This window comes from Bos grunniens, chromosome 1, assembly GCF_055505025.1.
Source record: "Bos grunniens cultivar Pamir isolate PY7600 chromosome 1, Bosgru_T2T1.0, whole genome shotgun sequence".
Lineage (NCBI taxonomy): Eukaryota > Metazoa > Chordata > Mammalia > Artiodactyla > Bovidae > Bos > Bos grunniens.
The window spans coordinates 57710506-57723605 of NC_141165.1; the positions used below are offsets into that span (position 1 = coordinate 57710506).

Here is a 13100-nt window from a genome sequence, read left to right on the forward strand (position 1 = left end):
TGAGAAATGCTCTGACCTGCTGCTTTTGGTCAGCAAGTGATGGACTGACTGAGATTGCTGGATGCACTCTGTACTATGGAATACAGTAGTAGATTAAGCTTTACTTGTTTACCTTCTCACAGGCCTCCAGTGAATGCCTTCAGAAAGGAAAAAGTAATAAAAAAGCAATGAGTTACTCCTATCCTTCCCTTACATTCTTCCACCCTTCTCTGCATTGATTTATTATCAGATCAGATCAGTTGCTCAGTCGTGTCCGACTCTTTGCCATCCCATGAATCGCAGCACGCCAGGCCTCCCTGTCCATCACCAACTCCCGGAGTTCACTGAGACTCACGTCCATCGAGTCAGTGATGCCATCCAGCCATCTCATCCTCTGTTATCCCCTTCTCCTCTTGCCCCTATTCCCTCCCAGCATCAGACTCTTTTCCAATGAGTCAACTCTTCACATGAGGTGGCCAAAGTACTGGAGTTTCAGCTTTAGCATCATTCCTTCCAAAGAAATCCCAGGGCTGATCTCCTTCAGAATGAACTGGTTGGATCTCCTTGCAGTCCAAGGGTCACTCAAAGTCTTCTCCAACACCACAGTTCAAAAGCATCAATTCTTTGGTGCTCAGCCTTCTTTACAGTCCAACTCTCACATCCACACATGACCACAGGAAAAACCATAGACTTGACTAGACGAACCTTTGTTGGCAAAGTAATGTCTCTGCTTTTGAATATGCTATCTAAGTTGGTCATAACTTTCCTTCCAAGGAGTAAGCGTCTTTTAATTTCATGGCTGCAGTCACCATCTGCAGTGATTTTGGAGTCCAGAAAAATAAAGTCTGACACTGTTTCCCCATCTATTTCCCATGAAGTGATGGGACCAGATGCCATGATCTTTGTTTTCTGAATGTCGAGCTTTAAGCCAACTTTTTCACTCTCCACTTTCACTTTCAACAAGAGGCTTTTTAGTTCCTCTTCACTTTCTGCCATAAGGGTGGTGTCATCTGCATATCTGAGGCTATTGATATTTCTCCCGGCAATCTTGATTCCAGCTTGTGCTTCTTCCAGTCCAGTGTTTCTCATGATGTACTTTGCATATAAGTTAAATAAACAGTGACAATATACAGCCTTGACATACTCCTTTTCCTATTTGAAACCAGTCTGTTGTTCCATGTCCAGTTCTAACTGTTGCTTCCTGACCTGCATACAAATTTCTCACGAGGCAGATCAGGTGGTCTGGTATTCCCATCTTTTCCAGAATTTTCCACAGTTTATTGTGATCCACACAGTCAAAGGCTTTGGCATAGTCAATAAAGCAGAAATAGACGTTTTTCTGGAACTCTCTTGCTTTTTCCATGACCCAGCAGATGTTGGCAATTTGATCTCTGGTTCCTCTGCCTTTTCTAAAACCAGCTTGAACATCAGGAAGTTCACAGTTCACGTATTGCTGAAGCCTGGCTTGGAGAATTTTGAGCATTACTTTACTAGGGTGTGAGATGAGTGCAATTGTGTGGTAGTTTGAGCATTCTTTGGCATTGCCTTTCTTTGGGATTGGAATGAAAACTGACCTTTTCCAGTCCTGTGGCCACGGCTGAGTTTTCAAAATTTGCTGGCATATTGAGTGCAGCACTTTCACAGCATCATCTTTCAGGATTTGGAATAGCTCCACTGGAATTCTATCACCTCCACTAGCTTTGTTCGTAGTGATGCTTTCTAAGGCCCACTTGACTTCACATTCCAGGATGTCTGGCTCTAGGTCAGTGATCACACCATCGTGATTATCTGCGTTGTGAAGCTCCTTTTGTACAGTTCTTCTGTGTATTCTTGCCATCTCTTCTTAATATCTTCTGCTTCTGTTAGGTCCATACCATTTCTGTCCTTTATCGAGCCCATCTTTGCATGAAATGTTCCTTTGGTATCTCTAATTTTCTTGAAGAGATCTCTAGTCTTTCCCATTCTGTTGTTTTCCTCTATTTCTTTGCATTGATCGCTGAAGAAGGTTTCTTATCTCTTCTTGCTATTCTTTGGAACTCTGCATTCAGATGTTTATATCTTTCCTTTTCTCCTTTGCTTTTCACTTCTCTTCTTTTCACAGCTATTTGTAAGGCCTCCCCAGACAGCCATTTTGCTTTTTTGCATTTCTTTTCCATGGGGATGGTCTTGATCCCTGTCTCCTGTACAATGTCACGAACCTCAGTCCATAGTTCATCAGGCACTCTATCTATCAGATCTAGGCCCTTAAATCTATTTCTCACTTCCACTGTATAATCATAAGGGGTTTGATTTAGGTCATACCTGAATGGTCTAGTGGTTTTCCCTGCTTTCTTCAATTTAAGTCTGAATTTGGCAATAAGGAGTTCATGATCTGAGCCACAGTCAGCTCCTGGTCTTGTTTTTGCTGACTGTATAGAGCTTCTCCATCTTTGGCTGCAAAGAATATAATCAATCTGATTTCAGTGTTGACTATCTGGTGATGTCCATATATAGAGTCTTCTCTTGTGTTGTTGGAAGAGGGTGTTTGTTATGACCAGTGCATTTTCTTGGCAAAATTCTATTAGTCTTTGCCCTGCTTCATTTCATATTCCAAGGCCAAATTTGCCTGTTACTCCAGGTGTTTCTTGACTTCCTACTTTTGCATTCCAGTCCCCTATAATGAAAAGGACATCTTATTTGAGTGTCAGTTCTAAAAGGTCTTGTAGGTCTTCATAGAACAATTCAACTTCAGCTTCTTCAGCATTACTGGTTGGGGCATAGACTTGGATTACTGTGATGTTGAATGGTTTGCCTTGGAAATGAACAGAGATCATTCTGTCATTTTTGAGATTGCATCCAAGTACTGCATTTCAGACCTTTGTTGACCATGATGGCTACTCCATTTCTTCTGAGGGATTCCTGCCCGCAGTAGTAGATATAATGGTCATCTGAGTTAAATTCACCCATTCCAGTCCATTTTAGTTCGCTGATTCCTAGAATGTCAACATTCACTCTTGCCATCTCTTGTTTGACCACTTCCAATTTGCCTTGATTCATGGACCTGACATTCCAGGTTCCTATGCAATATTGCTCTTTACAGCATCGGACCTTGCTTCTATCACCAGTCACATCCACAGCTGGGTATTCTTTTTGCTTTGGCTCCATCCCTTCATTATTTCTGGAGTTATTTCTCCACTGATCTCCAGTAGCATATTGGGCCCCTACTGACCTGGGGAGTTTCTCTTTCAGTATCCTATCATTTTGCCTTTTCATACTGTTCATGGGGTTCTCAAGGCAAGAATACTGAAGTGGTTTGCCATTCCCTTCTCCAGTGGACCACATTCTGTCAGATCTCTCTATCATGACCCGCCCATCTTGGGTTGCCCCACGGGCATGGCTTAGTTTCACTGAGTTAGACAAGGCTGTGGTCCTAGTGTGATTAGACTGACTAGTTTTCTGTGAGTATGGTTTCAGTGTGTTTGCCCTCTGATGCTCTCTTGCAACACCTACCGTCTTTCTTGGGTTTCTCTTACCTTGGGCTTGGGGTATCTCTTCACCTCTGTTCCAGCAAAGCGCAGCCATTGCTCCTTACTTTGGACAAGGGGTATCTCCTCACCGCAGCTCTTTCTGACCTTCAGCGTGGGATAGCTCCTCTAGGCCCTCCTGCACCCGCGCAGCCAGGGCTCCTTGGACTTGGGGTTGCTCCTCCCCGCCACCGCCCCTGGCCTCGGGCTTAGGGGCGTGGGGTATCTCCTCCTGGCCGCCGCCCCTGACCTCGGATGCGGGGTAGCTCCTCTCGGCTGTTACTGCGCCATCGCAGTCTGGTACTCTCGGCTGCTGCTCCTGATCTCGGATGTGGGGTAACTCCTCTTGGCCGCCGCCCTTCGGGCATGGGGTCCTCCCGGCTTCTGCCGCTGACCTCGGACGTGGCTTATTATTTGCTGATTTGCATTAATTCCAAGTGACCAAGGCACAGTGTCTGTGTGGTACTAACTTGACATGTTCATTTGATTATTGAAGTCTGTATCCTATTGGATTCCTGTTCCTTAGATCAAATCCCAAAGGATGGGTGCCTGGTGGCCAGTGGGAGCCCTGCCATATGAAGGGCTAGAAGATTGACAATCTACTCCAGGGCCCTGGCTCTGCTCTATAGGGTAACTCAGTTAAATATCTTTGAGCTTTATTATCCTCATGTGTAAACGGGAAATAAAAATACGTGCCTTGACTACATTCCAGGCTGGTGAGAGGATCAAATCACACAATACCTACAGAGGTATTTGGTAAAATCTCACCATACTTCAAAGACATTAAATTTTTATTCATCATTTTTACCTCCACTGATTTCCAGAAAGAACTTGAGTGTTCAGTTACAGTACATAGGCAGTCAGACCATTAAAATCAAGATAAAAGAACAAGGATTATAGAATGAAAATAGAAGATAATTGTTTCAGAAAAATTTATGTTAAGAATCATTGTATCAATCGAAGATTAAATTTAACTTTGAAATTCCTGGCAACAAAGGCAAAACATAAAGCATCCTTAGGTACATAGCTTTCCTTAATCTATGAAATATAGCACACAGGTTTATTAGGAGAGATGTAAATTTTCCTACCATTACACTCTGAGGATAGTGAGTGAGACTGTTTTCTGGGCACACGCCTGCCTCCCCTTTCCAGCTGCCCTGGCAGTAGAGAGGGGAATTTGGCCCATGAAACCTCCCCCACGTGCTCCTTCAAGCTCTTACTCCCACGACTAGCTTGACACACAGCCAGCCTGAAGGCAGAAGATGGAAGGAGCTTGCCTATTAGAATCCCTACTTGGAGCTGCTGCCAATTAGAAATATCTGCCCTCTACATGAGTGATAAATAAACCATTATCATGAATGTGCTATCATATACTTTACACAATTTGTACACCCTGTAAAATTTTCTAATTTCAGAACTTCATTGGATACCATACTATACAGTTGTTAACTATCAGTGCTACCTTAAAAATAATTTTTAAGTGATCTTCATGGACTGTATCATATTTTGACAGAGACAAGCAAAATCTAACAGTTCTGAGGAGAGGTGAAACAAAGATGGATGGTTTTATTTATGCATTTGGGATGGTGATATCTAGAGTAGAAAAAAAAAGAAGCAAGAGGTAAGAAGAGTTCTGGAACAGGAGCTATATTTAGGAAGGCCTGTCCATTTGGGTAAATTAATAGCAAAGATACAGTGGGAAATGAGAAGGCAAGTCCCTTATGAACTGGGAGAGTCCTAAGAGTTTAGAAAGAAGGACAGGGACTTCGCTAGCAGTCCAGGCGCTAGGACTCTGACCTCCAATGCCAGGGGCTAGGGTTTAATACCTGGTCAGAGAACTCTGATCTCACATGCCAAGTGGCATGGACAAAATATAAATAAATAAAACAAATTCATTTATATATATAAAAGAAAGGCCAAATAATGGAAAAAGTGGGAATCTTTTTTTTTTTCAATCTCATATCCTTTTAATAGATTACCCCCCACCCACCCACCCACCACTTACTTTAAAAATACAGACCAACACTGTCACCATCAATTGGGTTACTCAAGTAATTTCTCCTTCTCATGTCTGGGAGAGGTGAGGGTGGAAGGGGTGGAACAGGAGGATCAGACCGAGATCATTCTTGTTTGTTTGTTTGTTTGGAGAGGGGTTTAATATGACTTATCTAACTGTAAATGCATGTAATTAAATTTTTGATAACAGTGACTTTCTGGATTCCTTAAAGTCTACCCTGCCTAGCAGGGCATCAGAACTCTCGATTTGGTCCTGTTGGTACAAGGGAAACATTGTTCATAGGCCCTGCTGTAGACAAAAATGTTGGGAATTTTTATAGAGACAATCAAGCATGAATACATCATAAATTCTGTGGATTTAATCATTTATTATACCTTAAGCACAATTTTCAGAACTGCAAATACCTCCTGAACTTTGGTCTATCGAGGTTAAGTGAGCACAAGTGCATTGTGTTTAGATTCCATTCATCTCCCAAGATAACTGTGTTCTGAGAACCTTCCCTGAACATCTCTGGGGACTTCCTGTTAGGATTTTTACCATGCCTTTCTCACACTGAACTGTTTTGGCCCTTCCGACTTTAAGCATAAATAGCTCACCTTTTACATATGGTTTAGGAGCTTTATTTCAAACTATTTAAGCAGAGTACATCATGAGAAATGCTGGGCTGGAAGAAGCACAAGCTGGAATCAAGATAGCTGGGAGAAATATCAATAACCTCAGATATGCAGATGACACCACCCTTATGGCAGAAAGTGAAGAGGAACTAAAAAGCCTCTTGATGAAGGTGAAAGAGGAGAGTAAAAAAGTTGGCTTAAAGTTCAACATTCAGAAAATGAAGATCATGGCATCCGGTCCCACCACTTCATGGGAAATAGATGGGGAAACAGTGGAAACAGTGTCAGACTTTATTTTTCTGGACTCCAAAATCACTGCAGATGGTGACTGCAGCCATGAAATTAAAAGACGCTTACTCCTTGGAAGAAAAGTTATGACCAACCTAGATAGCATATTCAAAAGCAGAGACATTACTTTGCCAACAAAGGTTCATCTAGTCAAGGCTATGGTTTTTCCAGTGGTCATGTATGGATGTTAGAGTTGGACTGTGAAGAAAGCTGAGTGCTGAAGAATTGATGCTTTTGAACTGTGGTGTTGGAAAAGACTCTTGAGAGTCCCTTGGACTGCAAGGAGATCCAACCAGTCCATTCTGAAGGAGATCAGCCCTGGGATTTCTTTGGAAGGAATGATACTAAAGCTGAAACTCCAGTACTTTGGCCACCTCATGTGAAGAGTTGACTCATTGGAAAAGACTCTGATGCTGGGAGGGATTGGGGGCAAGAGGAGAAGGGGACGACAGAAGATGAGATGGCTGGATGGCATCACTGACTCGATGGACGTGAGTCTGAGTGAACTCCAGGAGTTGGTGATGGACAGGGAGGCCTGGCGTGCTGCGATTCATGGGGTCGCAAATAGTCGGACATGACTGAGCAACTGAACTGAACTGAACTGAACTGAAGCTTAAGATTTAGTAGGACTTGGGCAAATGGCCATGTATGGATGTGAGAGTTGGACTGTGAATAAAGCTGAGCACCAAAGAATTGATGCTTTTGAACTGTGGTGTTGGAGAAGACTCTTGAGGTCCCTTGGACTGCAAGGAGATCCAACCAGTCCATTCTAAAGGAGATGGGTCTTGGGTGTTCTTTGGAAAGAATGATTTTAAAGCTGAAACGCCAGTACTTTGGCCACCTCATGTGAAGAGTTGACTCATTGGAAAAGGCTCTGATGCTGGGAGGGATCGGGGGCAGGAGGAGAAGGGGACAACAGAGGATGAGATGGCTGGATGGCATCACGGACTCAATGAATGTGAGTTTGAGTGAACTCCAGGAATTGTTGATGGACAGGGAGGCCTGGCGTGCTGCAATTCACGGGGTCGCAAGGAGTCAGACACAACTGAGCGACTGAACGGAACTGAACTGGGCAAATGGCAGCACAGAGCAGACAGGGTAGGGCCAAAAAGGATATACCAAGGGATGCTACAGACAGCGCGGCTGACAGAGGCAGGTCAGGACCCAATCCAGGGAGTCCAGCAGCATAGCAAACTATAGACCCAATCCAAACAGGCAACAAGGCTTCCAAGATCAAAGAGCAGATTGTCCTGATATAAAGAAGTCAATGATGGAGAAGTCAAGAAAAGAAATATCAAGAACCTACATAGTCACAGTCTTGGGGAAAAAAAATCAAAATATATCAAGTCTCAATGCAGCGTTTCCAAAATCCCATTTCCCTTGGACCATTAATTTCTACTTCTCAAGATTCCTATCAGATCAGGAAATCATAGGCATCCCTCTTCACACAATAATGGGCTACTGAAGTATCTAAGAAAATGTAAAGTATGTTCAACATTAAAATAATGTGACTATCCAGAGAGCACATCATTTCTTTAAGTAGGGAAGTTTGGGTAACAAGCATTTTACAGTTCTATGACTAATACAAGTTACATTCCCTGCAAACTGAAATATGGCTTTTTGGATACCATCACTTAAAAGAAACAAAACAAAACAAAACTCATAGTTACTTTTCTAGTACTTCTATCCAGATAACTCCTTTGTTTTAAAGAAGAGGATCAAGATATCTTGACATCTTTCACATGCTAATCAAATATGAAATACGAGATGAAAAGATGAGCTTTTGTATTTTTCTATGTGAATTTGTGTCTTTGCAACTCATTGTTTCCACTTCCTACCCCAACCAAAAGGAATATAAAAGAATAGTTGTGAGTGTTATTCAAAGCTTAATTTTTTAGGGGGGTATGTATGTGTTAAAGTTAAAAGACTGTTAAAGGCCATGTTGTTCAATTTCTACTCACTGAAAATATAATAACTATGTTGACTGAGCACTTTTTCTATATCAAGCACTCTTTCAAGTGCTTTCCAGGTAATATTTCATTTAATCCTCACAACAACCCTACTATCCCCAAGTTAGAAATAAAAGAAACTGAGACTCAGAGAGATTAAGTGATTTGCACAAAGTTATATTGTCAGTGACAAAACAAGGAATCAAATCCAAGAAGTCTGACCCCCGACTCTTAAACACTGATTCTGACTCATTTATACCACCAAACAATGTAAGCACTACTCAGGTTCTCTTTCCTTTTTTTGTTTTTTTTTTTAAGAATTTTTTGTTGTGGACCATTTTTAACGTCTAGTCAAGGCTATGGTTTTTCCAGTGGTCACGTATGGACGTGAAAGTTGGACTGTGAAGAAAGCTGAGCACCGAAGAACTGATGCTTTTGAACTGTGGTGTTGGAGAAGACTCTTGAGAGTCCCTTGGACTGCAAGGAGATCCAACCAGTCCATTCTGAAGGAGATCAGCCCTGGGATTCCTTTGGAAGGAATGATGCTGAAGCTGAAACTCCAGTACTTTGGCCACCTCATGCGAAGAGTTGACTCATTGGAAAAGACTCTGATGCTGGGAGGGATCGGGAGCAGGAGGAGAAGGGGACGACAGAGGATGAGATGGCTGGATGGCATCACTGACTCGATGGAAGTGAGTCTGAGTGAACTCCAGGAGTTGGTGATGGACAGGGAGGCCTGGCATGCTGCGATTTATGGGGTCGAAAAGAGTTGGACATGACTGAGTAACTGAACTGAACTGAACTGATTTTTAACATCTTTATTGAATTTTTTACAATATTGCTTCTGTTTTATGTCTTGGTTTTTTGGCCACGGGGCATGTGGGATCTCAGCTCCCCAACCAGGGATCAAACCTGCACCCTGTGCCTTGGAGGCAAGTTTCAACCACTGGACCACCAGGGAAGTCCCAAGCACTTTATTTCTAAATGTTACTACTAAGATTTATATGGTATGTAATAACTCATCTGGAAACATGTGAAACATTCACTACACAATTCAAAGACTCATCTTTCCATTTTTCAAGTAAGCACTGCTACTGCTTTTTAAGAACATGGACTTCGCCTATTACCTGACAACTCTTCAGCTCCGAATAAGCAATCTGGGTACAAGAAAACAAAACAAGAGATGAAAGGATCCAGTTTCAGAATTGTGGCATTCCGAGAGTGTGTCTTTAATGAATGGACTACAAATAACTGCCTTCAGATTTCTATGATGCAGAACAACCCCTGAGGGCAATTTTTCCTTTTACAGCAGTCTACACCTGTGACCTGTGGGCCCATCCCTCACGACAGATGGAAGGGAGTTTGTGGAAATCATCTAGTGTATCATTCTTCTCTAGGTGTCTGTGGTGTTTGTGGAAACTGTGTTGTATCGAGGGCCTAATTTTTATTCCTGGTTGTACATTTGCCATTGGATGATTCCATTCTGTCTGTTGAGTCTGTTAAAATTGGATGGACTTTCACTTTTCCTTGAAGTAAGCCTGCAAAGCTCAATTTCTTTTTTAAATGCTGTCATTAGATTCTCCAGGTTCATGCAAGCTCTGAATAGTAATCTCTTTCTCCTTTTCGATCCATTAGTGGTAACCTGATCTTCAAAGTGGTTAATTTCAAAAAAAGTGATCCAGTCTTTGAAACATTTAGAGATTAAAAAAAAAAAAAAAGATCTTGAAATTGAATTGTCCCATTTTACTTTGGTTCACTCCAGACTAATCAGTAATTTGGAAAGAACATCCACCCCCAACCTTTTATAGCAGTTTCACTCTCTAACCCATGGACTTTATAACATAGACTCTCCTAACAGACCCTAGTACTCTACTTCATGTTCTGAGCACCAGAACAAAACTGCCCACTTTTCTGTTCATTCCAGAGTCAAACCTGTCAAAGTCTGTGGTTACGTTTTTCTGAATGCCCTCAAGCTGTCAAAATGTTTGCAATGTCTATCAAAATATGCCAGATTCATTTAGGGCATTGGACATGAGCAGCACTAAAAGTCTTTTCAGACCAGTGGGTTTGGGTGAACTGCAAAAACATGAAGATTAAAATGAGAAAAGTGTAGGGTAGAGCATGTCTGTCCTACTAAATATGATAGAGTCTATTAAAAAGAGATGATTGATACTAATGGGACATTATCAACACAGGTAGAATTTAACTGGTTATACAAAATAGGATATAGTAGTTTTTCAGTGGCTAGCAACTATTTGGGGGGTAGGTAAAGATTAAAATTTGTGCCAATTATAGGGCAATAGAATGGTTAGATTTCACCATGCTTTATTAGTTTCAAGGTGGTATTCCCAAACATTGTATGTCTGTTTCAAATTAACGTGACGTTCTCAAGCACCCTCAGAGGACATCCTGAAGCCCTGAGAGCATATTTTAGCAAGTGTAATGAAGTAGAAAGGATGGAGGCTCATATCTACTGAAATTCCACAGCATGGAAGAATACTTCCTATCAGCGCAGAGGCTAAAAGTCATTTTGATGTATGCTGTTCATTCTGCACATCGGCAGAGTTCCAACTTAATTGAGATAGAGAGAAGGGACTTATTCATTTATAGTTAAAATTCCTAAGGTTTATATGTAGAATTAAAATTTAAATTTTTTTGTTTTCATTGGCATTGCTCCAATATTTGCAAAAAAGAGTGGCAGACTGATTCCTCACAGGAGATCTGGGACAATGAAGTGCCATTACCTGCTATGAAAAGGAGCCATGTTGCTTAGGGTGAGGCAGGGGAGAATGTCTTCACACAGGAGGTGCATGCGTGGGAGCATGCTCTGTCGTGTCTGACTCTGTGACCCCCACGGACTGTAGCCCACCAGGCACCTCTGTCCGTGGGATTCTCCAGGCAAGAACACTGGAGTGGGTTGCATTTCCTACTCCAGGGGATCTTCCCAACCCGAGGATCAAACCTGCATCTCTAGTGTCTCCTGCACTGACATGTGGATTCTTTACCTTTAGCATCACCTGGGAAGCCCATATACCTGGAGGTGCCTATTTGCATTTGCAGAGGGATAGGGTTATTACTGGGAGTCACCCTAGAGATCTGGCTTCCCCTTCTTAGCATCATAATTTTCTATTTTCCAAAAGTACATTGATCTCTTAAAAAAAAATTGTCCAGGAATTCATTTTTCTTCCTGGATGGTAATGATATTCAGTAGCAGCAATTTCATACTAAATAATTTTATCTCACCCAATGAACCAATGCATAAAGTTACTTCGTGTTAAATCCAAGTCGGATTAACTCTCTTCAGTTCCCTGTTGTTGTTGTGTCTCTCAAATGTGTCTGACTCTTTCATGACCCCATGGACTGTTAGCCTGCCAGGCTCCTCTGTCCGTGGGATTTCCCAAGCAAGAGTACTGGAGTGGGTTGCCATTTCCTGCTCCAGGGGATCTTTCTGACCCAGGGATTGAACCTATGTCTCCTGCATTGCAGGCAGATTTTTTACCACTGAGCCACCTGTGAAGCTCTTTTAACTATTAAGTATATTTTAAAAAAAAAATCTTTTAAGAGAAAAGTCTGTGTTCCATCCCTGCCCCTTTCACAAACAACTCAAACTCTCCAGCAAATAAGATGAGTGCTTACCTCAAAGGCTCTCTGTATTTGGACAAAGTCGCCCAGGGTGAGTTGGTTCTCAAGCAGCACTGTGCTGGCGTCTTCCTTTGCAGTTGCACCGTGTGAAGTCTTCTCCAGGTTCTCTGGCCGGGGCTGAGATCCTTTGTTCAACCCAGGGGTAGCATTCTGGCAACTCATAATGGCTTCACCTCTTTTCAGCAGTCTTCAACTCTCTCTATAAGTTTTTTTTTTTTTTTCTTTATCCCTCAACAGGTGCCTTTGAAAAGAAACAACTTAGCAATCGAATTCCAAAATAAAAGTACTTTTAAAGGCATTCAATTAGGAGGCAAAAAATTCAAGCCCAGAGGCAGGGAATGAAAGCTCTTGACCCTCACTCTTCCTTAATTCCAGTTTATTTTCAAAGTCCACTGTTGAATCCTTTTAAAACACCTCCCCCCACCACCACTGATATTCTGTTTAACCTGGCTTGATTACAAGAGTGTAAAAGCTTTCTGCCGGGTTTATAGCAACTGACACAAAATGCAACTTCTAATACTCATTTAAAATGCATTAGAAAAGCAATGTTTCAAAATCTCTTTGGCTAACCTTGCTTTTATTCATATGTCATGGATTTAAACTCCGTTTTCTTGTCTTGAGGTGTAAGGTGACACAGCCGTAGGGTTTCTGTCCCAGTGAAGTGTGTGCCTCTGATGACTACCTTCCCAGCAACATGGCCTTGTTTGTTGCATGCATGCATGCTGTCTTTGTGTGCTTCCTGGCAACCAGTGCGAAGCCAACTAAGGCTTCTCCTTTTTCTCCTCCTCTTCATACCCCCATCCCGTCCAGCAACTAATGACTGACCTGAAGGTTTGAATAAACAATATAAACACTGAGGTTTTTTTTCAAGGACAATTCAGCCCACTCATTTTTTAAAATTAAACTTCATCACTGCATTATTTAAAGACAACTTTTATAAACGTATTTTCTATGAAACGTGTAATGTATTATGAAGCAAGATGATTATTCAAAGAAAACAACAATGAATTTAGGAATTTTACATTTTCTATGTAAAAAATGTTTCATTTGTGTTTAATAAGAACCCATTTCTTATCATCTCTTTGTCTTAGTTTCTATGTGTATAAAA

At 41.8% G+C, this 13100-nt stretch overlaps 1 protein-coding gene across 4 annotated transcripts in view; it reads right to left on the minus strand.

Annotated features, from left to right (window-relative positions):
• The window catches only part of WDR49 (WD repeat domain 49), a 167279-nt gene extending 154587 nt beyond the window's left edge, over positions 1 to 12692 (minus strand). For 3 of the 4 annotated variants that reach the window (XM_086318126.1, XM_086318105.1, XM_086318135.1), the window contains exons 1-2: positions 12563 to 12692; positions 11987 to 12233 (exon numbers count right to left, since the gene is read on the minus strand). In XM_086318126.1, coding sequence (XP_086174252.1) covers positions 11987 to 12154 — 168 coding nt within the window. In that variant the 5' untranslated portion in view covers positions 12155 to 12233; positions 12563 to 12692. Of the gene's footprint in view, positions 1 to 11986; positions 12289 to 12562 lie in introns of those variants that run through there. The other variant, XM_086318115.1, reaches the window with a different exon arrangement.
• Between the last annotated feature and the right edge of the window lie 408 nt (positions 12693 to 13100).